This window comes from Halichoerus grypus, chromosome 4, assembly GCF_964656455.1.
Source record: "Halichoerus grypus chromosome 4, mHalGry1.hap1.1, whole genome shotgun sequence".
Lineage (NCBI taxonomy): Eukaryota > Metazoa > Chordata > Mammalia > Carnivora > Phocidae > Halichoerus > Halichoerus grypus.
In genome coordinates, this window is record NC_135715.1 from 74,721,891 (window position 1) to 74,745,972 (window position 24,082).

General features: G+C 42.6%; 1 protein-coding gene across 3 annotated transcripts in view; it reads right to left on the reverse strand.

The window, feature by feature from the left end:
* LOC118544814 (phospholipid-transporting ATPase IB) overlaps window positions 1-24,082 on the reverse strand; it is a 581,647-nt gene that overhangs the window by 291,632 nt on the left and 265,933 nt on the right. For all 3 annotated transcript variants that reach the window (XM_078070549.1, XM_078070551.1, XM_078070550.1), the window contains exon 25: window positions 3,343-3,515. In XM_078070549.1, the coding sequence (XP_077926675.1) occupies window positions 3,343-3,515 (173 nt within the window). The remainder of the gene's footprint in view (window positions 1-3,342; window positions 3,516-24,082) is intronic.

Consider the following 24,082-nt stretch of genomic DNA (forward strand, 5'->3'; position numbering starts at 1 on the left):
TATGTGACACACAAAGCCCTCTGAAAGCAGCCAAAGAAAGAAGGGGAAAAAGATGTTTTTCTTTAGTATCAAGCACCTGGCAAGCAAAGAACATGTTCCTGTAAAGCCTTGAAGGCATTCCTGATCTCCCCGGAGAATCCAAACGGACTCGTTTGGATTTCCCTTTGAAAAACCCATGAAGTGAGAGCACGTTTGCTTTGATTTACAGTTTACCAGACTTTTCCATGTTGTTTCTTGTTGCTTGTTTCTGTTCACCAACAAGTCAGGTTGATGGCCTCTTGACCAACTCACAGTTGGCAGGGAAAGGGACTCCTTTACCATGACTTCTGGCCCTGGCCCTGGCCCACAACCTCGAGTGCTGAGGACCTCACAGAAATCAGGGACCTACTCAGCAGCGTTATAACACAGACACAAAGAGGAAATCACGAGAAAAGAGCATTTCACCACAACTCCTCCCCTTATTGCCATTTGCATGTCTCTGAGCTAAACTACCCAAATGGAACCCAGGAAAGAAAGCATAGTATCAGCTACTTAAAAAAGGGAACCACTGGATAGGACACCAAAGCACAGGATGAAAGAATAAACAGATACATTGGACTTCATCAAAATTAAAATCTTTTGTGCTGTCAACAATACTTTCAAGAAGATGGAAAGACAGCCAATAGAATGGGAGAAAATATTTGTAAACCATATTTCTGATAAGATACTTGTATCCAGTATACATAAAGAACACTTACAATTCAATAATAAAAAGACAAACAATCCAATTTAAAAATGGACTTGAACAGGCATTTCTCCAAAGAATATATACAAATGGGGGCACCTGGGTGGCTCAGTCAGTTAAGCATCTGCCTTCAGCTCAGGTCATGATCTCAGGGTTCTGGGAGGGAGCCCTAAGTCGGGCTCCTTGCTCAGTGGGGAGTCTGCTTCTCCCTCTCCCTCTGTGCGCTCTCGCACTCTCTCGCGCGCACGCGCTCTTTCTCAAGTAAATAAATCTTTTTTAAAAAACGAATATATATAAAAGGCCAATAAGCACATGAAAGGATGCTCAACATCATTAACCATCAGGGAAATGCAATCAAAACTATGAGATACCACTTTACAACCACTAGGCTAAACAATGAAAAAGATAATAATCAATGGATGGATGCGGACAAGCTAGAACACTCACAAACTGCTGGTGGGAATATAAAAGGGTGTAGCCACTTTGGAAACCAGTCTGACAGTTCTTCAAGACATTAAACATAGACTTACCAGCTGACCCAGCATTTCTACTCCTTGGTATACACCCAAAAGAAATGAAAACAGATGTCCATACAAAAATTTGTACATGAATCCTCACAGCAGCATTACTCATAATGGTCGAAAAGTATAAATAATCCAAATGCTAACCAAGATGGATGACTAGCAATGGTATATCCATACCACTGGAATATTATTCAGCTGGGAAAAGGAATGAGGTACTGATATATTCCACAACATGGATGAACCTTGAAAACATTATGCTGAGTGAAAGAAATCAGAAAAAGACCACATCTTATATAACTGCATTCATATGAAATGTCCCTAATAGGTAAATCTGTACAGATAAGAAAGCAGAATTGTGGCTGTTTAGTACTGAGGGAGGTTAGGGGAGGGTAAAGGAAGATGGGGATTGATTAATAATAGATAATAGGGTTTCTTTTGGGGGTGATTAAAATATTCTAAAATTGGTTGTGGTGATGGTTACAAAACTCTCTGAATATACTAAAAGCCATTGAACTATACACTCTAAATGGGTGAATTGTATGATATGTGAATTATATCTCAATAAAGTTGTTTAAAAAAAAAGAAAGGATGGGAGATCATCATTAAACCAGGAAGCATGGCCTTTCATTTCCAAATGCTCTGGTCATTCCTCACTATGTCAGGTCCCTTTCAGCTACACCAAGTTTCCTGACTTAGAGGTAACACCAAGTTCTCATTCACTGTTTCAGACACATTTGAATTCTTCCTCCCCCACCACCCCCAGGTCCTTGAACATCCTACAACCACAGCACAACAGCTACATTCTCTTCTACCATGGAGCCTCCACCAGCCGCCACCCCAGTTCTCCTTGGCCTTTGATGACCTGTTCCAAATTACGGAAAGGGATCAAGAGAGCAGGATAAAATGAGAGAGAACTATCATCATGTGAAGACAGTTCAGGGTTCTGAGTAGGGAGGTGTATTCATGGGGGAATGGCAACAAACTCTTTGGTCTCAGATAAGAACCACTGGGAGTGCGGAGCAAGGTTGGGGAGACAAGGGAGAGATTTTCCTAATAGCTTTCTCCCAGACTTACTGGCCATCCCAAACATGAGAGGTCTGGGTAGAGAGGACTGGCAGATGATCTCACTAGGGACTTTTAGTAAGGCAGAAACAGCAAGACCATCTTGTCAATGTGACGACCATGATCGAATCCCCAACTGGGATTCTTAAAGGATTAATGCAGTGAGGAATTTAAAAGCATCCTGATAACTGACTTCTGACAAAATACCCAAGAAAACAATGTACAAAAACTGTGTAACCATAAAATATAAGAGCAAGCATAAATGAGATTATTAATCCAATGATATGGATTATGCCTTTACCATGTACCAGGTACTGCCTACGCACAGTGTTTTCAGAAAAGGGAAGCTCTCCTCTCACCTTTCAAGTTGTTTGCTGCACAATCATGGTGGTGCTGCTCATCTTTCTAGTAGCTTATTTTCTTTATCATTCTGACTCTCAAATCTCTATCAGAACTGGACCTCACATGGCCAGTAGTCAGTGGAATGCAGCAATGCCCACCCTCAAAAACCTTGCCAGATTTCATGAAAAAACAACAGAGTCCTTCACCTGAAACTAATATAACATTGTATGTTAAGTAGCTGGAATTAAAAACAAAAAAAAAAAAAAAAACGAACAAAGCTATCTGGTTAGATCCTAACACAAAAATTGGTATAGCATGGACCCAACCAAAGCTCCTTACTGACTGAATAGAAATATCCACTATATATCCCACAGGTCTTAGAAGTTGAGCTCAAATATCCAGAACCAAGGACCCATGTACATAGGGCTCTTCTAACTTATTCTAGTTAATCTCCCAGGAGAGAGGCTCTGGCTCTTCTTTTATCTTCTCAGAAGACAATAAACAAAACTGTAAAAACCACTAACTGTTTTCCCCCAAATCTGTGAATGGACAGTTAAACTAGTATTTTTGTTTTGCTTGTTTTTTAAGTGAAACTTTACCCCTATAATTTCTACGCATTGTCTTTTTTAATAAAAGCACAGGAGATAGCCACGTTGGACTGTGAACCACACACAGCCTGCGCATGCCTACCTGCAGCATATGACCGCTTTACAGGAGAGCGCCAAATCCAGGAAGCTTCTCCTGACTTCAAAGGAGAGCGCATACTTCAGGGTGTGGCCATCGATGATGAGGGCCACGTCGTTCTCCTTGCCCAACAGATTCCCAAGGTCAGTGCAGTGCTGCGTAATGGCTGCCCTTGTTGCCTGAAACAAGATTGGGGGGGGGGGGTGTGTTATGTATTTATGTGTTCAATATATCAAAAACAGAACTTAAGAAAAAAATCAAAAGTTCCTTAAAGTGAGGACATGCCCATTCTAATGTAAAACATACAGAGTTTAATTTGATGTGAGTATATATACATGTACATTAAAATTCCATTGAACTGCCTGCTAGGTCTGTTTTATGGGTGAAAACATCCCCTTTAATGATATTTACATTTGATATTTACAGTAACCTACTCTGGTTGCAGTCTAGGCTGAACCAGAGCATCCAAATTCTTCTCCATTGGAACTTTAATTATTAAGGTTCTTATGACTGTTTTTCTCCCTCCTCCTTTATACTACATATATATTATTCTTGGTGCCTCTAGAATAGGAAACTCCATATAAACGAAAGTGTGATGTTGTATTTTTGGGGTTTTTTTCAAAAGATAAAGTTGCTAAAACTTAAATGGCAAACATTTCTCAGTTTGCACAGATAATCTTTAAAGCCTCCAAAAGGTATTAGGGGATATACACAAAAGATTAATTTCTATCCTCAGCTGAAATCTTCAAATTAAAATTTCTCCCCATGGGTCATTTTAGAAGAAGACACAAACTGGTCATTTTTTCATGTTACAGAAAATATCTAATCAAATTAAACATTTTAAAACAGTACTTTTTAAGACATCACTACCAGCCGAAATAAGTGCCTGGGTGTGATGTCTTAATCAGATGCAATTAAAGCACAGCATCTTTCTTTAGATTTAAAAAAAAAAAGTATGTCTGACTTCCCAGTTGAATTTATGACTATGACTAGGATATCTGGTTCAAATATAAGAATGAAATTTTTAGCTCATAATAAAAAATATGGTTTAAGTTAATGAGGGGAGCACAAAAGTCTGCTGAAATTATCTGTCTGGACAACTGTCCTTTGGCTATTAAACTACATTTACATATAATTTATCCACCCGATAACATAAATTACCATCTTAAAGAAATATGTCGAATGGACAGGAATCTTTCTACCTCTAGTTAAACTGAGGATCAGCTACCATCACAAAGGGCAGCACAAGTTCTATTGTCTTACTGCTCCCTTTTCATTCTTGACAAGAGACTTGAGACGACACTTATCAGAAAGATGTATTTGAAGCATAACTGTGGTCTAGAGCCCCGTTCTGTGCTCAGATGGCTCAGGGTCTGGTCCCAACTCTCTACTTATTACCTCTGTGACCCTGAGCAAGTTACTTAGCCTCTTTAAACAGCAATTCTTTAGTGTAAAACAGAGCTAAGAATAGGTAACCTCATAGCACTTTTGTTACAAACAAATGAGCTAATTGGTGCCACCTGCTTAGCACTGGGCTTGGCACATAATAAGCACTCAATGAAGCCCATTCTTCCTCTGGTTACTGTTTATGCACTAAGAATTTCCTACATCCAGGAAAATACACAGTGGTACTGCTTCAGGCGGTGAATAAATGCCATCACTGACAATGCCTTCTTTGTCAAGGTAATAACAGAACCATAATTGATAGAAGAGTGTCCTAAGAATAACAGTTGACTTTTAGTAAAAATAAAGGAAACTTCATACCTTTTCACTCTTCATTAGTTGCATAATTCTGAATCTCAAACAAAACATCTATGTTTACCCTATCTGTGCAAACAGCCTGCCCTTTAGAATCTGGGTAGAAAAACTCCCACCCACTCAGGGAAATCCCGGTGTGGCAGCCTGGGTGCGCTCACCGGGGAGCTCAGACAAGTCTGGGCAATTCCGAGGAGTGTGCTTGCCAGGGGTCGATGCGTGGTGGACAGAAAAACCTCCTGGGAAATATTTTACTCAAAGGGATGAGGCAAGCTCTGCAGATCTGGTCCGTGGCCAACATGCCAATACTGTCATGGAGGCACGGTCTAGCCCAGTGCCCTTTACTCCCATTGCCACCCCCTCCCCATGGACTTATGGAGGAAAAAGTTGAAGAATACAAATCCCTGAGATAAGGAGACCCCTGTCTGTGGCGTTTTTGTAAGGGGGCACGTACAAATGAAGATACGCAGCGGCAGTAGTATTATAAAGGGTACTTTCTCTACGTGGGAGTATTTCTGGCCCACTCAGGAAGACAGACTGGACCCTTCTTCCTCAGCCCGAGTGCTGGCAGCTGACCACCTATCAGTGCGTGAGGCTCTGGGCCATGAGCAGGGAGGGTGCCCAGCAGTGGGACTGTGAATGGCAGAAAGGTGGTTACTGAGACATGTACAATCTTCCCCTTCCCCCCACAATCAGTCAATCCATTAACTGTGTAGGGAAGGACCTGAAAGGGAGCTGGAGTTTCAACAGCGACAGGCAGGGACACACAGTCACCCACGTGGCCCCTCTTCCTGAGGGCCTCCTAGGCCACAGCCTGCAGTGGCCTGGGGAACACGGATGATACTAAGTTGAAATGTTTTCAGGTTGAACCACACAAAGTGCTATGGACGGAATGTTTGTATCCCCTGAAGATTCAGACATTGAAACCCTAATCCCCAGTGTGATGGTATTTGAAGGTGGGGGCCTTTGGGAGGTCATTAGGTCACAGGGGGGAAGCACTCACAATGAGATTAGTGCCCTTAACAAGAAGCTACAAGAGAGTTTCTTCCTTCTCTCCCTTTCTCTCTCCCCGCCCCACCCCACTCTGCCCCTTCAGCCACAGGAGGACACAGCATGAAGGCAGCCAGTCCATAAACCAGGAAGAGGGCCATTGTCAGACGATGGATCTGCGGGCACCTTGATCTTAGACTTCCCAGCCTTCAGAACCACGAGGAATGGATTTGTGTTGTGGAAGCCACCCAGTCTATGGTATTTTTGGTATAGCGGACTGAGCAAAGACAAAGACAACTCCTGGAGCCCACTGGTGATGCAGCACTACTACTCTTGGCATAATGGATATAGAGATGAAAAGGCATGGCTTGTGACCAAGACAACGTGAGGGCACACAGACTGAGCACGCAACAACTGCTCTCATGCTTATTATCTAATAAAATGTAGTAACTGCACGACAGATACATGCGTAGTACCGAACATGGAAGAGAAGGCTGCTGGTACACGGACGGGATGGGAGGGCAGCACCCGGCGTCCTGGAGCAGGAGATGCCCATGGGAGTGAATGATGCCCCCGAGGCTGTGCTGAACTGCAGACTGTTAGAAACATGGCAGCCATGCTCTCCGGTTATAGAGAGAGCACCAAACATTACTGTTACTATGTGGGCCATTCTGCCTTCCTGGTACATTTTGCATTACATTTTCCTTTCCTTTTTTTTTTTTTTTCAAGTTTTTATTTAAATTCCAGTTAGTTAACATACAGTGTAATATTAACTTCAGGCATAGAACTGGGTGATTCATCACTTCCATACAACAGCCGGTGCTCATCACATGCCCTCCTTAATCCCCATCACCCATTTCCCCCACCCCCCCACTTCCCCTCCAGCAGCCCTCAGTTCGTTCTCTATAGTTATGAGTCTATTTTCTGGTTGATCCTTCTTTTCTTTGTATCTTACTCCTTTTGCTTGAGATGTTCTCTACTTCTCACCTCCGTTCCTACCTGAACCATCCTGTTCTCTCACTTCATCTGTGCAGAATCACACGTTTGCCTGTGAGACTGAACACCTTCCTTACCACTAAAACCTCTCCAGATGCATCCTCCTAACTCCACCCTTGACTTGTCTCCAGCCTCTACTTTGGTTTTAATTCCTCAGCTTCCAGTGCCCACTCAGCAATAATCTTTGATCAAACCCAGACTAGCTGGGTTCACTGCACATGTGTGGCAGAATATAGGTCCCTTCTGTGCAGTTCTCAAGCAAGCCAATCGAAGGTATTACTATCACAAACAGTTCCTTATTCTCAAATGGACTATGATTCAAAAGTCTATTTGTAAGTTAGTTATTGGGCACTTAGAATCTATTTTCCCAATGGAACGATGTTACAAATTGTGGTTGGATCCCAGGGCCTGTTAATGCCTATTTAGCCTAGTCGCTAAAATTTATACTGCAGTCTCTTATTTTAATAAAAAACCAATTACTGAAAGTTACAATGGACTTAGCTATTATGAGGGGCATAGGGAGTTGGTACCAGGAGTTTCATTCCCAGAAAGATACAGAACATTCCAAACTACTTCATTAGAATTTGCCTATTAGGCATTAATATAAAAAAAATCTATTTCCAGGTTTTCATATGTGTTCTACAATTTTATTTTCCTTCACAATTAAAAACACGCGTGATTTACAGCCAAAGTGAGCAAGTGCAACTACAGACTGTTCGCGTAGGCACGCCAATCACTCTCCTCTCCCTTGCTTGTGCTGTACTGGGAACCCTGCATTTCTTACCAGCAAACTCAGCACTTGCCTTTGCATTCCCAGCTTTTTAAACAAAATCATGTAAACACCATAGACAGTGCCACCCTTGAGCTCGGAAAATGGCTGTCTGTCGGCTCACAGATCAGAGGTTCGCCTGAAGTACAGTTGAAGTTCAACCTGCTCAACTTACGTGCAGATGGGATCCGCAAGATGGTTCTACTGTGAGTTACTCTGGATTTAATAAACTGGGAAAGATGAAGATTTCTAGAATCTGGATGCCTGTCTACCAATTTGCAGGTAGCAGGAATCTTTCCTCAAAATGAAACCATTCCAGCAACACTGAAATCTGTCAAGGCAGGTGACCCTCTCCCTCCACAAGCTTGGCAGTGTCATAAGGAATTTCTTAGACACTGAGCTAGCAGCAGCTGCCTCAGACCCCACTTTGATGTTCTGCAAATTCCAACGGGCTCAGAGCTGATGATGCTGAAAGCTGGACGGTTCAAGTTTCATGAGTGGCAATTCAGCCAAATCTTACTTCGCCTTCAGGAGCAAACTCCCTTCTCCTGAATTAACCTTGAGCTAATGAGTATCTAACCATAATGCCCATCCTCTAGACCATGGGTTCAAAATGGTTTTGCTGTCCTTCCATTCCAGCCAGCCATCTATTTTTCTTGTCCCTTACCAACCGTCAGATGCGCCTTCTCTCACCACTGCGTTCTATCATTCCTGTCATTCCCACTGCCCAGCCTCCCAGACCAGCCATGGCGGCATTCTCCTTATTCCGGCCACTTGATTTTTGTACTATCATTTTCCTTTCCAATACAATCACACCTGTTTCCTGACAGCATTAACACTCTCAATACTTTTGCACTTATAAACTCTAATGGACACAAAAGTTTGTAAAGCTAAAGACAAAGCACAAATCCGGCAAACCCATTATAGGCAAATAAAGGTGAAGGCTGAAAACAAGGTAATTCCTCATGGCCCCTACTGGCAGCTGTAGGGGCTGCTCTAGACGTTGCTTTGTTCTAATCTATGAATATCTCTAAACTTAAGTTCATTAGAAAGAGGAATCTGTTAAATGTGTAATGTTTCAAGGATTTCCTGTGATACTAATAATTTCAAGGGAGATGGGATGCTATCTCACAGGCATGGAGCAAACATTCTTAAGAGATAATCTGGCCTCTTGCCACCAAGCAGCCACGTACTTGTTTGATCACCTTTTACTGCCACCCCCATCAGGCACTCTCTACACTGGCTGTCTCCACCTCCCACAAATTGTTTCTATTTCTGATAAAAAAATTGTTTATCTTCTCAGATTGCCAAGTTACTGAATTCTCATTAACATAAAAGACTACAGAGTTATGTTTTTGTTCATTGTCTTGAGTTATAGTTAACATACAATAAAGTTGAGCCATTTTAAGTGTACAATTCAATGAGTTTTGGCAAAGATATGCAGTCACATAACCTCCTGCATAACCAAAACACAGAACATTTCCATTGCCTCAAAACATTCCTTCCTGCCATCCAGCATGCAATCCTATCCTGCCCCCCCCCCACCACCACCACCCAGACCTGGCCCCTGGCAATCATCGATCCACTCTGTCACTATAGTTTTGCCTTTTCTAGAATGCCATATAAATAGAATCAGACTTTACAGTCTCATCTGTCTGGCCTATTCCCTTAGCCTAAGGCTTTGAGATCTGTCAGGTGTTTCTGTGCTTATTAATTCCTTTCTGTTCCTGACTGGTAGTCCACTGTATGAATATACCACAATTTGTTTAATTCACTCACTCATTATCACATTTCTGGGTTGTTTCCAGTTTTAGGATATTATGAATAATTCTATAAATATTTATATACTGGTCTTTGCGTGGACATATGCTCCTATCTTTCCTGGGTAGACACCTAAGATTGGAATTACTCGGTCATGCCCCCAACAGACACACAGAGCAAGGTACGTCTAACTTTACAGAGACGGTGAGGCTGTTTCCAACAGAAAGACGTGGTTGTGGCATTCCGCTTTCTTACCAGTGCCGTGTGCGTGCTTTGGCTGCTCCTCATCCTTGTCAACACTGGCAAACTGTCAGTCTTTGTAATTCCAGCCATCCCCACGGGTGTGCGGTGTTAGATTTGCTAGTTTGCATTTGCATTTCCCAAGTGACTAATGGTGTTGAGTATTTTCTAATGCTTACAAATTAAATGAATTTGTTTGCTGGGATTTTAAGACATACAAGTAAGCAAAGTAAAATAATGCAGGTAGTATATGGGGGGCATTCTTGTGCAGGGCGATAACCACTGCGTACACAGGCGAGCCCCAAGAACCTCTCCTCAGGGGAGCTGCGATATCCTATTTTTCAACTTCTTTTTAACATCTCATATCTCTAAAAGATCTACGTTTTCCTGAAAAGGCATCCCAGCAGTGTGAGAAGAGCGACTCAGGAGGTGGGGGATATGGAAGAAAACTGGCAACAGCTGTTAATGAGCAAGTATCATTTATTGGAAAAAAAGAAAAGAGAGAGAGAGAGAGAGAGACTATTTATTCACATAGCCTTCAGAGCCTAGAAAAAGTCTGAAAACATGCGATCACTGTTATCTATTGAAAGACAATCTAACAGTTGTGACTGAGCTCAAGTCATTAAGGTCAAAAAATTCCCTGAAAATATGTACTTTCCTTTTCATGAAGGATATTAAATAGCAAAGCTACTAGGCTTACTTTATTTTCTTTCCAAAAAACCAGATTTTTATTTTAGCACTAGGAATCCTCTTACATGCTAAACAAATATATTCTTGAATAGCTGTATACAAGATCTCAAAAATAATTTATATGCTTTAAGAAGCATTGCTATTCCAATCTTGACTGTGAATCTTTTTTTTTCTTTTGCAATTTTTTAAAAATGTGGAATTCTTCTTAAAGTGGATAACCCTTTTTCTATAAGAAAATGATTTTGCAGTGTGACCCTCCTGCAAGAAGAAAGCAAAATCAACATTTGTAAGTGATCAGTCAGCTGCGGTATAAAATGACCCTCTGTAATTCCACAGAACAGTTGCTGGGCACACATTTGTCCAGACTGGATCTCTGGGAGTCACCGTATACTTCAGAGGCACAAGGAATCACAGCCACGGTTGATATCACACTAACTAGGAATAATGTGACTATGAACATAACCACTTTAGCTTAATTAATCTTCTGACCTTTTAGGATTTAAATTTTTAACTTTGGACGTATCAATGAGATAGCCACTGCACTATTTTTAAAATCTGCTTGGTTCCTGGAGTTATTACCAAGTGCCCAGACCAAACACAATGGTGACCAAGTTTATAAATTTAAAAAGAAACAACTGCAGAAAATAATCTCTAGACAATTAAAATTTGCAGAGTGTTTTTAACAAACTACGTGCTTAGGTGTGTCAGATAAACTTTAGCAAAGGAATGTAGAGTGCTACTGATCTCACACAGAAAGATAAACTACCAGCTGCAAACCAAAGATCTACATTTGGCTCACAGTGACAAATGCTGGTATCTGTTATGTCAGCATAGAAAGCATAGCATAAGTAATGCAAAGTCATTTCAATTCCTGAACTACTTATTTGCTTAATGATAAAACCAGTTTCTTAAAAAACATGCTCACTTTTTGAACAACCCCTTACAGATGCCATGTAAAAAAAATGAACATAATAATCTTAATTAGTTAATCTCCTGCCCTTAAGGACTTAAAGTTTTAACTTTAATATTTCAATAATACAGCCACTGCACCTACTCCTAAAGTCTTCTTGACTCTTAGAGGAATTAAAACGTGCCCAGACTGTGTTTAACTTCTGCAAACAACAAACGAAAACAGTAAAAAAAAAAAAAAAAAAAAAAAGTTCTAGGGGCACATGGGTGGCTCAGTCAGTCAAGCGTCTGCTTTTGGCTCAGGTCATGATTCAGGGTCCTGGGATCAAGCCCCGCATAGGGCTCCCTGCTCAGTGGAAAGCCTACTTCTCCCTCTGCCACTCCCCCCTGCTTGTGTTCCCTCTCTCGCTGTGTTTCTCTCTGTCAAATAAATAAATAAAATCTTAAAAAAAAAAAAAGTTCTAAAAGAGACAGTGAAGGCAGATCATTAAAAAAAAAAATCCCAAATCCATGTGTGGCAGCTGCAGGCTGTGTGAGGGAGTAACAGGGCATAGGGAAGGTTGTAGCCACGTGAAGAAAATGCGATCTTGGGCTCCCACTACTACCTACTGAAGCAAAAAGACTGCACACGAAGGGCTGAGACTGGCCACCACCCACAGCTCCCAGGCTGCAGCTGAGCCACCATGGGCAGGTTCTGGAAAGCACCTGCCAGTGGGACCTCCTCAATTTTCCTTGAATCAGTAGGAGTTGGGGGTACAGAGAGAGTTATGTGAGAGGAAAAGAACAGCTGTATACAAATCCTCTGCTGTGTTAGGAAAAAATTTCATGTTTATGTGGAACACTGTTAGCACATTTAAAACTGGGAATACTTTCTAAATGACAGTCTCTAGTCGGTAAAGCCAGTGGCATACGTTATTATATAGATACAGATCTTAAAAATAAAACCAAATAAATAAGCAAAAAGTGTAGAAAAACTTCCATTTCCACCGGAGACCACCACACTGATGGATGTGCAAGGAGGAACTCTCAGCACATACAACCAGCCAGAAGGCTCCCCCAAATGTGCAGAATCCATAACCAACTAGGGTAGGTAAGGGCAGGCTCAGGGGTCAGGCTAGAATGCACCTCACCATTCTCTTCTCTACACAGACTGGCAAGGATTCAAGGTTATGGAGATAGAGATTTACATCAAAATATAGAGCCAAAAAAAAAAAAAAAAAAAAATCCTTTACTTATCCTTTAACCATTAAGAGCCTATTATGTGCAGAGGTTTCTAGGGGTGGAGAGGCCCCCAGGGAAGGAAAGAGCGACAGGGAGGAGGGCACACAAGAGCCCGAGGCCTGGCTCACAGCGGTGATACCTTAGCAGGAGCTGATGCCGGCCCGGAAGGCGTGAGGAAGCCCAGGCACAGCTTGGAAGGTGCTGGGGGTGGGGAGGCTGGGCGGACAGCAGACATGACAGGAAGCATTTGCACGTCCTGCCAGAGCTCACAGGGAGCCAGCAGAAGCTTCCACGTATACAAATACCGCACTCAGATGTTCGTACGTGGAAGCTCACCCACCAACAGCAGAGATGATGAACTGGACAGGGAAACAGACCAGCAAGAAGCCTTCAGATGATGAGAGTCTACCCTTTGACTGGGACAAGAGAGACAAAACCAAGAAACGCATTTCAGAAGGAGACGCAGCACCTGGTGAGCGGTCAGAGGGTGAGGGAGGGTACGGGGATAAGTGGTGTCGGGTCTGGGAGGTAAAGGAGGCCAGTTGCTGGGAAAGGGACAGAGGAGGACTGGGGGAGGGGCGGGAGCCTGTGTTTGGGGGGTCAGAAGAGATTTCATTCTGACTTTGTGTACAGAGAGTTGGCTCTGTGGTTCAAGAGCAACCTACCATTCCCTGCAAGACTAGTGAGGAGGCCTGGAGGGAGAGTAGGGGATGAGGGGCCCCGGACCACCCGGCGCTGCTCTCTAGGGACACTGCTCCTCAGAAGTCCCTCTGCCTCCTGCGCCCCCATCAATGTCTGCAGAGCTCTGAGTGAACATCCGGCAGCCATCCCTTGTCCTTTGTGGATCATATAACCTCTCAATCAATGCTGCTTAAAGAATGGAAAAAGAAACCATTTGGGTAGTTTCCTTACCACTCCCTCTGGGTGAAAAAAGCAAACAAACAAATCACTCAGCATACAGCAGGTGCTGAGAAAATGCTTGCCACCCCTTGTTTGGGGAGTATTTGCTGCTTCCTGAACTCCTGACCCGGGCCAGAACAATCGCTCACTGTCTGTGGTGAGTCATCTCTTCTCTGCTTCTGCTGGTCCCTTCTGCACATCACTGCACTCGCCTTGTGACAAGGTCTTTCTATTCATATTTTGTAAAGTGTCTGAGGCCTCAGCGTGGTGGACCACTCACACAGTAAGTAGCCATGGGACGCCAACGGCGAGGATGCAGCCATGCACGGAACGGCAAAGGCCCTTTCTCAAGCAGCTTACGTGTTAGTGAGGAGACAGGCAGGAAGCAAACAGACACCCAACACGTGCTGTGTGGTATGTGCCATGGAGGAAAGGCAGGTAGGGTTTAGCAGGAGTCCATCAGGAACTGGACAGGACGGCTCTCAGACAGGAAGACCAAGACTGGCTTTCGGGCAGAAGTATTAACAGTTTATGCTTAAGCGGACAAAAGGTCCCAATGGTCAATTTGAGCGGCCAGGAAATAAAATCAATAGGTTGAGTTTAGGTAATTCATCCCATATTTTTTAAAAAAAACTTTTGAAGCCAAAATTGAAAAGCCAGGTGATTTCACATGAAAACTGTGATACCCAGCTTCTCTTAAAAAATTACAGTACCTGGGAACCTCAGACCCGTGTTCATGCAAAGCAACACCCAGCTACCCCTAATAAATACATGCTGGCCATAGCGCCCCTATCCCCTCGCCAGTACTGGAATGCCAAGCATCACTGGTCACCGGGTATGTGCTGCTCTGTGGCCCTGACCCACCGATCCATTAAAAGTGGGGAAAAAAATTACTAGGGCAGGCCAGAGCTTCCTGGTGAGGGGGACACAGAGCTCCGTTTGCATTCCCACCATGTCCCTGACCCTGCGGGTCTGTGCTATAGCCTCCCAGCTTGGTGAGCGCAGCGTTCCTAAATTTCTAATGGGACACAAATCGGAGTCCCACCAGGGTTCTACCCAGATTCTCATTAGGGTTGTCATGGACTGTTGCTAATACAGGCATGGTGCCAGACCCTTTATTTTACCTAGCTGATGAAGGTTCAGTCCCTAAAATTAAACTCCTAATACTGAGAAAACATACAGATTCCCAGATTTAAGACCCAAAAGCTATCCAGAGGAATGAGGATTTCCCGAAGCTTCTTAAATTGCTTTCTGTAGAGATTTCACCTTTAACGTGCGTGCGCGCGCACACACACACACACACACAATTTTCCAGATGGCTAGCATTTCTATAGGGAAAAATAAGTGTCAGCTTTAGTATTGAAAATGTTGAATACGATGGCATATTGGATGGAGTTAATAACTTCGAATGTGCCTATGAGAACCTCTTTCTTCATATACACATTTTTGGGCTCCTAAGCCTTAGTGCTAAATGCTTGAGAGAAGAAATGAAAAGTTATTGAGGAAAAAAATACATATATATACACACACACCTATATATACATACACATACACACACTATATATTTGACATACTAGAGAAAAGGCATAAAATATACAAAATATTTATTATAAAATATGTATTATATACTATACCAAATATGTGAATATATGTGTATACCTATATATATAATACATATATATATATATATATATATGTGCATGTGTATAATATAAAACAGAAGCCACTTTTGTGAACCTTAAGAAATGATACTCAATTCTACAAACTCTATGCTGTTATATGCAGGTGATATTCAAAGTCCTGGGGACAAAAAGATGGAGAACCCCCTTGCCTTCCACCCCAGGCACACATGAACGAAAACCAGGCTAAGTACTATTATGGAGGACTGTGAAGAAAAGAACAATAATGTACAAGATGGAGAGCAGGGAAAACTACCAAAATGCTTAGCGGAGATTAGGGATGGACCAAAGGGCACTCTGTCAAAGAAGACAACTCTGAAAATTTAAAAAAAAAAAAAAAAAGAAGAAGAAGACAACTCTGCAAAAGAACTGCAGCTTGACAATTGTTCTCACCTGTCGGTGTATGTAAGAGGAACACCTAGAGACGCTCAGGACAGCTGGGCTGGGGCCAAGGGGGAAATCCTGCATTAAGAAAGCTGAATTTCTGAATCCTATAAGAAAAATGATTCAGGGCTCAGTCCAAGGACCTTTCCTACCTGTATCTTTGGGGATCTCAGCTGGTCTTACGTCCTTAAATATGTTAGACTCACAAATGTGTATCTCCAGGTAGAACCTCCCCCCCAAATTCCAGACCCGAATATTCACCACCTAAGTTGGTATCTCCAGTTGGTTGTCTTATAAGGCACTGCAAACATATCATCACTGGCATCTTGGTGTTACTCAAACATGCCCTCCTGCTACCTTCCAGCCCTTAATACTGGAATGCTTAGCGGAAGCAATAGATTTCCAGTGGCTCCTCCCCTCTTCCCGATGAGATCCTTCTCAGTGACCCTACTTAAAATCACACTCCCCTGGGCACACGCATTTCCCTCTCCTGCTTTATTTCCCTCAGGGCACTTATTTGTCCAAATCTTTCTTGAGGAAAAGGCCACGGGGAGCTGGGGGACAAGTTCAGACACCATGCCAACACCCACATCTATGGTAAGGCCTGCACTGACGAAGCGACAGGATTGAAGACTTTTCAGGGGTAGAATGTACAGGGTTCGGTAACAGCGTGAGGGCCGCGGGGGGGGGGGGGGGGCTAGTAATATGGGCAAAGCTTGACAACCTTCATGGAGATGGACAAGGCCAGAGGGATGAGGGAAGGGGAGGGAGAGGAAGGGTAGACACAGCAGTTCAATTTCTGAGCATATTAATTAAATAAGGCACATTAACATATGCATTAATATATCCTTCTCGATACAGCTCAAAGCCTAATAAACTCCTCCAAAACAACTACTAAGGTTTAAGTTACTCCTAAATTTCATAAGCCCAAAGACTCATGAGGGCTCAAAGTCACTAGGTATAAAGGCTACAGGTAACACTCCATCCTCCAGAACAAAAAAAAATTACAAACACCAGAAAAATGTGGGAAATGGTGATTTGCAGAAGACCAGAGTGTCCCTAGTGCTTGAAACTATGTAGAGAATAAAAAAAGAAGTGGCTCTGTTCTCCAGACTTACATTTAATAGGTTCTAAATCCAGCACAGATTTGACCTTTGCTTTAAATAGATTTTCTTGGAGAGGAGGGAAGAAAACATTGATTCATCCGAGACTCCTGAACGACCTACTGTTCACATTACTTGAAATAAAGTCTGCTTTAAATCAGAATTCTTGAGACACAGAAATAAATATACCAAAAGGTTTCTAATTCTATGCTTTCGCCAGCTGATTATTTTCATTCACAACAGTGGACGAACTCGATATGGTCTTTCCAGAAGAAGGCCCATGGCCACAGAGAGAGCACACAGAGGAATCAATCAGATCAATGCCATCCGGGCTCAGACTTCAGCTTGTCTTGCGATCAACACTTTCAATAGAACAAATACGAGAAGTATGTGAAATGGAGATGAATTTTCAGGGGTTTCTAAAGCCCATGTTAATTTAGCAACATTTGAGGAGTAAGGGAGACCTAGGAGCAAAAATGTTTCCAGTGAGACTGAAAAAGGTTAAACCAGAATCATTCAATACCAGGATTGTTCACTCAGGAAACCGGAAACATGCAAGCTTTCCCACTCTGCTAAACTCAGTCATCAAGATCAATGCCACAGACTTAAGGGCTAATTAGGCAGTTAATATATAATCCTGGCCCTAAACCTTCTTAATCTATTTGTTAGCAAATTTGAGTGTTTCCTTGCTCATTTGAAGCCATTGCCAGAAGACAGTTGGAGAGACAAAACACAAATCTACATCAAACAGAGGTATGCCTTACTCTCTATTTGCTTCTGTTTGAGGAAGAATTTGAAAATGTGCTTTGGGTACCAGGTAGATAAATGACCTCAGGGCACCAGACAGATAATAAAGGTACATCAGCAACATTAAGGAGTGGTGGGGTCTGTAGCCAACGGGGAAGTGTCTGTCCCACCTACCAATATTCACAGTGCTATCCAAGCTCAACACTACTGTAGGCTGCATTTGGCCCACCAACTATCAATTTGACACAAAATTCAAGCATGATCAGAGACTCACAATTTAAAGAGGAAATGATGATTCATATGGCATTTTCCCAAAATGGTGACCATTTCTTTTTTTTCCTCCTATGCAAGCTAGTGTGTCTTTTTTTTTTTTAAGTTTTAAATTTTAATTCTAGTAAAGCTAACACACAGAGCTATATTAGTTTTAGGTGTACAGTATAGTGACTCAACAATTCTACACGTTACTCAGTGCTCATCATAATAAGTACTCGTTTTTATCTGAACAATGAACATCACAACATGCTTTCCCAGATGCCACCACTTGTAATCACATGTCACCCTCTTACCAATTATAGGAAAGGAATGTTTTCTGGGCAATTCAGTTGGGATGAGGACTCATACCTACAGTCATTTCAAAGCTCTAATGACAAGAATCAAATACAAATCTGTAGACTGAAACAATGAGTAAACACACAAACTAACACACACACACACACACACAAAAGTACACGCTAAATCCAGTAGAAGTATATTATTCTCCTACCAAATCAAACATTTTGAGAATCTTATGTGTAGAGAAGACTTAACCAGCACAAGGACCAACTGTGGCCCATACACCCAGGCCTGATGTAGAGATGGAGTAGAAATCAACGTACTCTCTCAACCAGAGCCTCACCTTGGACGTTGCAGTGCCCACAAGCTTCATGACGAAGGGCAATGTGTTCACACAGAGCCTCCCTCCTAATCTTTTCTTTGTCTACTTCACCCTACACACGTTACTAAAATAACCTCAAATTGCACTATTAGCACATCACTTTTCTGTTTGTGGTCTTTTGCTCTCATATCAAGTGAAATATTTGGAGATCAATTTAGTGTTTCCTCCTCTTGCTTGTTTTATGGTTTATAGTATTAGAGCTTCCAACCTTTTACAGCAAATAACCACAGAATCTTTCTCTCATTGCATTTAGAATTTCTCCTTTAAATCCAAGGAAAGACTATTAGGTATAAAAGAAAGTCATAAATACATGTGAAACCAGCCAGAAGGGACCCAGCCCGTACCACCAGCCAGCCCTAAGTTCCTGGCCCCATGAGAGCACTACCTCATATTCCTTAAGTAACTTACCCATCTACTGTGGGAAGAAAGCTTTAATGTTGCTGAAAACCAATACACACATGTGAATCCTCAAAGCAGGCCTCGCAGTACAAGAACTTTCGGGAAAGATATCCTGCAGCTGAGAACCAGGTTCCACATTCCTTAGAGTGTAACTCAATCGGTCAGCCTGCACAAACTCACCAAAGGACTGCTTGTTGAAGGAAGCGAGCAGAGGAGCGTACCAGAGGGCACAGGCCTAATCACCCGCAGTGTGCCCCATGGAGAGAAAATCACCCGCAATAAAGAAGGTGGGGAAAATTACTCTCGTATGAGTTTTAAGAGTTTGCATGACAGATGAAGAGAACTGTGGCCAATTAAAGCAGCAATACAACTAAGAAAAACAACTGCTGGCCGTCGTGCCAGGCTGCTCCAGTCACTCTGTTTGGAAGGTGATGAGGGTCCCAGAGCCAGACTATGGGAAAGGATTTTGTTCCTGATTACCACCTTTCAAAACTATAAGGTGTTTGGAGAAAACTATGGAAGAAGGATCCAACTGACAATAGGGGCCCACAGGAGGGTTGAGAAGAAACAGACTTTGGAAATGGAGTGTGGCTGATACCAACTCTTCACTAAATCTTCTAGCATCTTCACTAAAGCTCCATGGCATGTCTTACAAATAGAGTTTAAGTTACAAAGAGTGGCAATCATTTTTTTTTTTCAAATTTCACTTTCCTTCAGCCATAGTTACACACATATAGCTTCACACGGAAACTGATATGTGGTAATTTTGCTTCATTTTGATGTCTTTCTTCTACAGGCTAGCCAAAGACCAGAGTGTTCTTTTGGGCCTGGATTATATCCAAACAGCCACTTGGTAAAGACCCATTCTTCTATCAGAAGGTGAACCAGATCACATCCCAAGCAGTCAGTCCAGAGTTTTCCTCCATTCCCATCTGTTTTAAAAGGTACACAAGAATGCAACCACTGAGGTTTCCTTTTTCCAACCTCTTAGATCACTGTTTTCACACATCTTCAGCAAATAAATAATTTTGAGGTGTTCTCAAAGACTTGTTTGCTTTATTTTGATAAGGGGTAAGAAGGAGGTAAAAAGCAAAAAATTAAATACTTGTATCTAAGGAGGAGGAGGAAACAAACCTGTCCACAAGTTCACATTGGCACTATTGCTCTTTTCCTCTAGGAGCCAACTGCCATTCCCATAACACCACTGGAAACTGCACGAAGGGCTCCCTGTAGGCTTCCTTCCCTGGCAATGGGCTGAGCAACAGGAACCACTGCCCTGAACCCCACAGCAGTCAGGACTGGAGGAATACACACAGGCCATGCCGCTACCCAAAATTATGTACCTGTCAATCTCTGCAAAAATTAGGTGTGTGGAAATACCAAAATAAACACTAAGTGAAGGGTGCACAAACATTTCATTCTGCCTCCAATATGGGAAAAGTCTCCTAAAACATTAGCATTAATCCCAAATTCATATCTGATGCAGGAGCTCTAGGGTAACAGATTAAAGACATTCATTTTCCTCATACCCAAACGGTTCGGAGTCTTGGGAGACAAAGGCAACCGAACACTGCAAGGCCTTCTGCCACCCCTCTGCCCTCAATATTTGTTAAGTTTGGCACAGCTTTTTTTTTCTTTTTAAATTTTTTCCCCAGTTTCCCAATCTTCAAAGACTCTTTTCTCCAGAAATCAGTCTAGAATTCCCAGTTTTCATGGACATCCTTGCAAAAGGAGTCAGTCACTTCAATACCAACTGTTTCCCTCTCTTCAGAAATATGTACTAGGGCATACTGCTTGATTGCATTCTCTGCAATGAGAATTTAGGCAAAGAGTGGTTGGCACATTGAACCCATTCAACCTGAAGACCGCAATCCTATTTAGATGCACAGAGCCCCTTTTATAATACCTGCAAAAGAAACCAAATGTCCATACCAAGTGCAGCATAAACCCAAATGGCCAGGAAATAACAGACCTAGACTGAGATGAATAAAACCTGGAATGTAGATGGTGCCTCATGATGATGGTGAAAGGCTCTTGCTTTACTTCAAAGAAACTGAGGTACAGAGAGCTCATGGTGACATGGCCAGTTAGCTGTGGAGGCTACAGAACACCCCCCTTATCTAGAGGCTTTTAGCATTCAACACTGTTTTTTTCACTCCATCTTTCTCTACTGTTCTCCAAATCATGAGCACAGCAACCATATCTGATACCACCTTGGTTTCCATGACCTTCATTTTCACTTCCCTTTAGCCACTATCAGTCTCCCAGGGCTGCCATAACTGACCATAAATGAGGTGGCTGAGAACAACAACAATAATTGTAGAAATAACAGAAGGTCAGTTCTCAGGGCTAGAAGTCTGAATGGAAGGTGTCAGCAGGGCCATGTTCTCTGAAACCTGTAGGGAAGAATAATTCCTAGCCCCAGCCCCTTCCTACCTTCTGGTGGGTTGCAATTCGGGCTTGCAGCTACAGTGACTTCTGTCTCTGCCACTACTCCCTCCCTTATGTGCATGTATCTTGTCTCTTCTTTTAAGGATACCAGTCATTGCACAAGGCCTGCTTGACTCCAGCATGACCTCATTTTAACCAATTACATCTGCAATGAACCTGTTTACAAACAAGGTCACATTCTAAGGCCCAGTTTCTTCTACCCCCTTCAACACTGCCTGCCTTGTTTTCAAAATGAGTTTTGTTCCATAAACCACTGAGGACTCACTCTCAGGTCTTTTTTGGCTTGGCCTACCTCTCCAGGTATCCTGGATTTCACAGATATTGATGCTGTCCTGATCCCCTTGACCTTCTGTTATTTCTACATTTCCTAGTCTACCATCAACAATCTATATTCTCAACTCACATTGTCAATCTACAGAGCATCAAAGGAGAAAGACACTAGCAATATCAACTGGTCCTGTTGAATATCATTTGACCTGGAATGGGCCCAGGATGGTAACCTTGAGCCAGGCCTCTCTTGATCTTCCTTCACAATGACCTTAGTTTCAGAACATTCATTCATTCAAAAGAATATTTATAAATACTTACTGTATGCATCTAGGCATTTAAACTTCTGTTCAAGACCGATAGTACACAAGATAAATACAAACCCTCCCTCCCAGAATTAAGCATGTATCAGGAATATGAACAAGTAAACATGCAGTGCTAAGTGCCATGATACAGGCAGGTAGGAAAGCTACAGATGCATCAAGGAAGACCTAACACCAAAAGAAGTTAAATCGCATTATCTCCCCGAATTATCTGGCCTTTATGATGGCATTCAATTCCAAAATTGCTTGGTGATGGCATTCAATTCCAAAATTGCCAACACTGCTTTTAGTGGTCAGCACCCAACTCCAGCCTCCATTTTTCCTCTGTGCTTCCAACTAGATTTCTCCTGGCTGTTTCTAGCAGGATGTTCCAGCAGTACCTGGAATTCAGTAAGCGCGACACAAAGACCATCCCCTCGATTGCCAGTCTTTCCCTGCACTACTGTCTCACTAGCACCATGCTCTCAGTTATTCAAACTCGGAATCCTGGTATCCTCCTTCTCTTTCATCCTGCTGCCTCACCCCAGTGCTTAACTGGCTTCCAAGTTCAAACTTTAAATTCTTACTATAAAATTTTACATCCGGGAACACCTGGGTGTGTCAGTCAGTTAAGTGTCTGCCTCTGGCTCAGGTCATGATCCCAGAGTCCTGGGATTGAGCTCCGCATCAGGCTCCCTGCTCAGCGGGGAGCCTGCTTCTCCCTCTCCCTCTACCACTCCCCCTTCTTGTGCTCTCTCTTTCTCTCTCACAAATAAATAATTTTTTTTAAAAAAAGAAAGAAAACTTTACATCCTTTTTTTGTGTGTTTTTTTCTACTTTTTTTATTATTATTATTATGTTAATCACCATACATTACATCATTAGTTTTTGATGTAGTGTTCCATGATTCATTGTTTGTGTGTAACACCCAGTGCTCCATGCAGAACGTGCCCTCTTTAATACTGTTTTCTTTTTCTTTCTTTCTTTCTTCCTCTCTTTCTCTCTTTCTTTCTTTCTTTTTCATTGCCATAGCCTGGGCTCATGGTCTCATTAGTTCATTGTAATTATTGTAAAGATAGCTTCACGAGGTTTCCTTTGCTCAGATCTCTACCCAGTGCAATCCAATTTACAAGTACCTTGATGTTAGAGCTTATAAAATGCTTTCACAAAACTTGCTTTTCATCTGCACATCAGCCTACGCTGATAGACAGCGTAAGAACGACTCTCCTCAGAAATGACCTGAGAGGTTAAGCGACTGGCCCAAGCGCAAGCAGTGGCAGCGCAACCATTCATTCAATACCGATTCCAAATTCAGAGCTCACCAGCCACAGTGCAGCCAAAGTCATTTTCCTAAAGATATTTCTGACACTCTCCATAAAACATGGGCTCAAAAGCCAGCCACCCCCTGGGAGATGTCTTCCAGAGATGGCTACAGCGGCCCTCATCTCTACTTGGTTCCACCAGTCCTGCCCTCCTGCCTCAGGAGAACCCCTTCCACTGGAGCTGCTCTCAGGCCAGAGCCAGGGCTGGGACAGAAGTGCCAATAGCTGAACCAGCAACGTTTACTTTGGCACCTTGGGTCTAGGTAATTCAATAAACCCAGCCACTCTCCAGTGGGGCCTTTTAATTCTATAAACTCAGCAGTACTGCCAGCCATATACTCCCCCTGCTGCCAGCCCAATCACTAAGGACCTCTACCTTTCTCCCCGACCTCCTTCATTGGTTGCTGAAATTACCACCCTAGGCATAGATATTTGTTTTGCACCATACTCCATGACTACTCAGTTTGGTGACACCAACCTTCCCTACACAGGCAACAAACATTTAAGAGCAATCCAGTAATCATCAAGTGCTTTGCAGGTGCTAGGGACACAAAATTGAGGGCCAAGTTCTTGACACCATGAACTACCTGTTCCTCCATTTCCCTATCCACTGCAACCTGTGGAACCTGGGCTGCTGTAGGTAATCTTCCATTCACCCAAAACTTCTTAAATCCCTGCATTATGGTCATGATTAAGATCTGACTTTCCCTCAAGGCATCACTTGCCTCATACCCCTGTATCATTTTCTGTCTCTCTTGCACGTCCTCTCTCCTTTGCAACAGATCAGCGCAGGGATCCTTTCAGAATCTTTGGATCTCTAAACTCCCATCATCATTTGTCCTTTTCAAGTACACGTTTGTCCAGTAACACCCTTGTCCCTATCTTCTTTGTAATTATTGAATCAACTCTTTCATGTTCTCTCTTTGA